Source organism: Brassica oleracea, chromosome C8 (genome assembly GCF_000695525.1).
Source record: "Brassica oleracea var. oleracea cultivar TO1000 chromosome C8, BOL, whole genome shotgun sequence".
Classification (NCBI taxonomy): Eukaryota; Viridiplantae; Streptophyta; class Magnoliopsida; order Brassicales; family Brassicaceae; genus Brassica; species Brassica oleracea.
In genome coordinates, this window is record NC_027755.1 from 39678178 (window position 1) to 39684411 (window position 6234).

Sequence of the window (6234 nt, forward strand, 5' to 3'; positions counted from 1 at the left end):
CTTAATGCTTTGTTGCAACTCTCAGGTATCCACACCAGCGAGTTTATGTGGCTTAAAGCATTTGGAAAAATGTGGCCCTTATAAAATAAGGTAAGAATTATTTTCATAAGCTTTGCCAATGGTTAACACATTAATTTATTTGACATCAAAGTTCAATGCTAAATCGATTAAAAATTTTGTTTTCACAGTCAAAACAAAATGAAAACTCTTTAATAAAACAGAAAAAAAAAAACAGGAAAACGAATATCAAAATGGGAGTTTGAACTGGGGGTGAGAGATATAATCTTTTCATTTGACAATTTAAGCTATATCAATATGAATATATGTGACCAATTTGTTTTCTAAAGATATGTGGCCCTTTTTTTTTGGGCAACCAGATATGTGGTCTAAAGCTAATGTTTTATGTGCCTTAAAAAGGAACGGGCCTGCCACTGCCAGCGAGGACTACATATTCTATGGCAGTTCAGCTGAGTTCCCTGAGTTTACAAGGACAAAACCTTTGTCTATAATTGTGTCCCTCAGTCTATACCACAATTTCAGACAAATCTCGAACGCACGTTAAATATGTCTTAGTTGGTCTGCTATTATAACTGTGTCCTTACAAATAAATCCCAGGAAGCATAGGAAAGTAAACATGTTTATAAACCATGTTTTTAGATTAAAGACTCTTCATGTTATATTGGTTTGAAATCTATACTATAAAAGATTTTATAATGAAGTTTTAAATTCTATTTTAAAAAGTACATATGAGAAAAACAAATGTAATTTTTTTTTCAAAATTATTAAAATCTCCATTCGTTTTTCAAAAAAAAACAATATTTAAAAAAATATTTAATAAAAACCAGCCTTTTATTTTCACTTATAAATTCCATTCAGAAGAGGGATCAGAAAGTAAAACAAATGAGAGCGCTCAATTGTCGTAACAGGCTGAGCGAAACGCTCTTCCCGCATAAAAACCGCTGCGTTTTATATACCCAACCAAAAGCTTCCCCAACTTCACAACTTACCGATGTGGGACTATTCTCAATTTAGCTATACAGTATAAACTGGGCCACGGCCCAATATGATACAGTGGAGCATTAAAAATCGGGTCAACCCGAAAACCGGATCCTAATGTGAGTGGAAAACGTGTCTCTCCATTCATAACTTTGAGCGGAGAAATGATCTGATTAAAAATCGTTCTAATTGGTTATTTTGTCTGTGGAGACTGTTGCTAACGTAATGAGAAGGCACATGGATGCACCAAAAAGCTAACTTAGTTTTTTTTTCATTTTGAACACACTACGACATTGTTTGATTCAACTCCTCTTATGCAGGTTTCAATGGAGAACAGTAAATTGAACTACAGACTGATCAAATTCCCTTGGCTGCAACTGCCTTGTTTCGGACCACTTGGTAAATGTCAATCGTTCGATTAGGAGAATCATATTAAGGAGATCTTGAACCATTTATTTGATAAACTTGTAATGTGTTTCAAAATCTAAAGTAAATACAATATCCCCTCGATTCCAGTATTGATAAATTTCAAAAATAAAATTGCGGAAGATATAGTCCGTTGCCATAATATACAGCTAAATTTATCCACAGCTTACAAAAATTAAAAGTAAAAATATCTCCGATGCCGGGAATCGAACCCGGGTCTCCTGGGTGAAAGCCAGATATCCTAACCGCTGGACGACATCGGACTTGATGAACGTTGATATGTACGGACTTAAATGAATCAGGAATAGTTAATACGTTGCTTAATGCTTTCGAGCTGTCAGAAAGTAGTTATTATAATTATACAAACCAAACCAGTATAGATAGGTAAGTTTTTATCAAAGACACTGTGTTCTTAAAATACTAATGATGAACTTGAAATTAAAAATTTTCCTTGTGGAACTCAAACTTGGTCGAAGTTTTCCTAGAGAAATCTTGGTCGAAGTCCCTTCAACTCTCCTATGATGCATGATTTACCACAGTAGAAAACCCCTACAAACATAATACAAAGGTAAAATGCGTTAATGCTACAACGATTCTACGAGAAATCTCATGAAACTGTTGTGGTGCACATACCAACTCGTTGATTGATGTGGTTCACCGCGACATGCTTGAAAACGCTGCGCCAATCGGGTCTTGCGAAATGGGTCCGGACCCGAGTACCTGACACAATATCAATGCCGTTCTTGGCGTGGTGCAATGACTGCAACATCGTGATTAGTGCTGATCTCGCGTCTCCTTCCTCATAGACGCTCGTGCAGTAGTTATGTAGCTCAATAATTCCCTCACTATCATACTCAGCTACCTTTTTGTTTCATTTTTATCTTAGTTACTTCCATGAATGAGATAACATTACTCAAAAATACAGTTAACTACATATTACCTCGTTCATGACCTCACTAAACCATTCTAAAGATCCTTGCTCTCTTGTTACCCAATAGAAATAAGCTCGTTTTGTGTTGCTTCTATTGACATTGTGGCTTGTGCCTTCTTCAATGGATTTGTGATTCTTGATGTTGTTAAGAACGTCCTTAAGTATACTGATTAATGGGGTCGCTCCGATACCTAGGCCTACCAGAAGCAATACATCGTAGTTTCGGTAGTCTTGTGCTGGGGCGCCATATGGACCATCGATCAAAAGCCTCGGAAACCTTTCGATGTAATGTGATTAGCAAAAAGAATTAATCTAATAGATATCCATAACATTATTTCTGAAAAGACACTTTTGACAAGGAAACATTTGAAACTTAAAATTTCATGTGTTTCTTAAACTATGTCTTTTAATTTGCTTCAATATTCATTATCATGTATGTTAATAAACAACATTTAGTAAAGCTAAGTACATCATTGCAAACTTGTACATGTTTAAAAAATTTGATTCGTAAATGCTTTGTTTCCCTTAAACATAATTACGGAAATATTAAATCAAATACCTGGTTATGTTATTGGCTTGAACTAAGTCAGCTGTGAAGAGCCCACTTTGACTTGTTGACGGAGGTTGACAAACCTATTTTTTTGTTTGTTTTTTTTACGTCATTTTTTTGTTTGTTTATAGCTAAGATAATTAAACAAACTATAATGCTCATCAAGTATGTATTTATATATCATAAATTTACTCTTGAAATCATTACCTTCGAAAATAAGCATTTGAGTTGTGATGTCCAATCGCCGAGGGTGCGGATATGAATGCTGAGGAACTCGTCTCCAGAAGCCGAAGTAATTGAAAACGGATGCCTATAATAATATCGAAAAGAGATTAAATTAACAAAACAATGAAGTTTAATTAATTTAATGATCTGTCCAATAACTTTTTGTAATTACCATTGAAATGGTGAGACGTCGGAGCAGTTAACATATATGTACTGCCCACTTCTATACTTGAACCCTTTAGGTTTTGACATGTAAAGCGAAAGTACGTTTCCTGGATATACCGCAACCTGAAAATTATTTTAAAGTAAATTTGTTTTGTAATGACTCCAAAAGGTTTGGTTTTGTAGGATGGATATTATCTAGTCAGGCAATATTATATAGAATAGTCTTGGATATATTATCATGATTTGGATACTTGGTTTAATTTTTGATAAGGAGGATGCTTGTTTCAGTATTAAAATTTGTAACACCTAATATGTAGAACTTTCAGTTTAACTGCAATATTGAGATATACCTTCAAAATGGTTACCGCCTTGGACCCTGATCTAAACAAACGTATCAATCTTTCACACGCATACAATATCGTTGGAACAGCCAGATACATCCACGTCTGTCCAAAAAGAAAACAGACACAAATAAAAACACAGTGTCTCCATTAGAAGTTCATATTTAATTAGAGTTATGCAAGGGATTCTCGCTAAAATAGACGTAAGACTTTTTTTACGTACCGTTTTTTCATACCATTTCTTGGAGAGATAAATAAAGTAGCTATGCACGATTAGAAGCACATAAACGATGACAAATAAATGGTGTGAGTACCAAAACGCGTTGAAACCGGTTAACCGTTTCAACGTTTTTGGTAGGCTTGTCCGGTTGCGTCTGAACCACGATTGAGCCAAGGCGTATGCTATTACCATTAGAACCACCATGGTCACTCCGGTCCATCCGTCTGTTCCTTTAACGAACCACCAGTAATTGTCTGGCCTCTCGTCCCCGAAAAACTTTTTCACTGGCTCATACTCTACATATTTTGCATGCAGCAAACGCGGAAAGTCACATGCCAGGTGAGAAATGGCATGTAAGCCTACTCCAATGGCGATCCCAAACGCAATAACCTGCATGAAAAAGGAAGAATAAGCATTGAATTGTTATTAGAAACGCTAGCTACAAGTACCAACTAAGAGTTGACTGAGTAGCTAAAACTTTTAGATTGTTTAGTAGGGAGGGGTACATACATTCAGAACCAGAAATACATTAAAATAAATAAATGTATTCTACAAGTTGTTTATTTTCTTCTACGACGTTTAGGCTAATTGATATTGTCATCAAATGATTGCTAAGAAAATGAAGATGACATAAGAAAATTTATAATGAATAGAGAAATCTTTAATTAATAATTGCATAAATTACCTTGTGGAAGTTGATATTGTCATCAAATGGAACAACGGACCCAAGCTTGGAGTTGGTCCGTAGCCAAGTGATAGTGTTCCTACAAACAGGCAAGAGAATGAGAGCCATGTTGAATTTCAAGGTCTCTGCGCTGCCTTTGGCCACAGAAACACAAGAACCCAAGACCTCGAACACGGCTCTGCGTTTATACTGTAGAAATTTCCAAGTGAAGAGAGCGATGCAAATGGATATCCACAATGTTAGCACCCATATCCTTTTCCAATTTTCCAAGAAAAAGTATTTTATATCTCTGGCAAATCTTTTCAACGGATTTCTCTCTTTTGTTGGTATGAGTTTCTGGCTCAACATCTTGCTGAGGGCACGCTTGTTCTCGGATGATGGACTGATGTCCGATTGGCTTGGAACTTGGAGAAGCAATGTTTCCAAGTTGTACAGCTGTAAATAGATGCATAGTATCAGTTTTCAAGTATTGCTAAAGATTTAGAAATATTTTTAGACAGTTTTGATGATTAATTGTTTGAAGGTAAATGAAATCATTGTTCCGTGGTAGGTAAAATGATTCATGGCATGTCACGTTCTTAGTCAATCCATAAAAAATGTTGGTCAACAAAAGAATACCTACCCTAGGCTAAAACTAGTGTTTTCCCTTCATATTTTACAAGCAACACATTCTCATATATCATTCTCTTATTTTACGTCATATTATATAGCTAATATTTTTGAGTGCAGAATTAAAGAAACCAGGCTAAAGTTATCCTTTGACGACAAGAATAAACCGTATCGAGACTAAAAAGTTATAAAAAAATGATAAAATTTGTTCTTTATTTCTTTTAAAAATAATAAACGAGAAGTTGTCTACCTATAAAATTAGCTGAAATTAATTTACCAATATTGTTAGAGAAATACCTTACGATAGCACTAAAAATTTATGTCACAAATATAGAATATAATGATTAAAATGACCAAAATGTTTCACTAAAGAGGTAAATATACACTTATACCCATATGGTTAACTAATTCAAATCTTACGGTTTAGAGTTAAGGGGTGGGAATTTGGGATTGAGATTTAAAATTTTATAAAATAAAAGATAAATATTAAAAATTTTAAAATATAAATTTTAAAAAGTATTTACGAATTACAAAAATAAAATTTGAAAAAAAAAATTAATTATAAAAAAATTCGAATTTGAAAACATATAATTTAAAACTATAAAAAAATTATTTTTATATATATATTTTAATATTTTATATATATATAGGGTATTAGAGTCTTTTTACCCATTAAATGAAACATTTTGGTCATTTTCTTTCTTGTGATCTATTTTTGTGTTTAACCACTGCATGTATTGGACAACGAACCTCGATATATCCAAGGTTGTCGGGATCGAGTTCTTCCATGATCAAGGCAGCATATTCGTCTACCTTTTCTTGAATCCTTGATAGTTGGTTAGACGAAGCACTTAAAGCAATTATCTACAAACCCAAAAATAAACCGCAACAATTAACATATCGATGTTAACTTCAAATAAGCAGGACGTATTAGTCAGGATCGGTCCTGAGATTTTAGAAGTACGTGGTTGTTTCTATGTAAATTTTTATTTTTTACAAATTTTGGGGTCTAAAATTTTTTTAGGAACCTATTTCTATATAAACTTTTTCAAAAAAAGTTGGAAGAATGTTACGAATGTTTCACTA

The 6234-nt window shown here is 33.9% G+C and overlaps 1 protein-coding gene and 1 non-coding gene across 2 annotated transcripts; both read right to left on the reverse strand.

Moving 5' to 3' along the window:
- Positions 1–1613: 1613 nt before the first annotated feature.
- TRNAE-UUC lies at positions 1614–1685 on the reverse strand. The gene has a single exon. It is a non-coding gene; the product is annotated as a tRNA-Glu (tRNA).
- Positions 1686–1742: 57 nt separating this feature from the next.
- On the reverse strand, positions 1743–6012 carry LOC106311870 (respiratory burst oxidase homolog protein B-like; the record flags this gene model as incomplete). The annotated part of the gene is given in 11 exon segments (XM_013749191.1): positions 1743–1926; positions 1928–1971; positions 2056–2284; positions 2363–2630; positions 2913–2986; positions 3111–3213; positions 3301–3416; positions 3644–3739; positions 3858–4244; positions 4540–4974; positions 5899–6012. Coding segments are annotated over 11 exon segments (1932 nt in total), but the record flags the coding sequence as incomplete, so codon positions are not given.
- Positions 6013–6234: the final 222 nt, after the last annotated feature.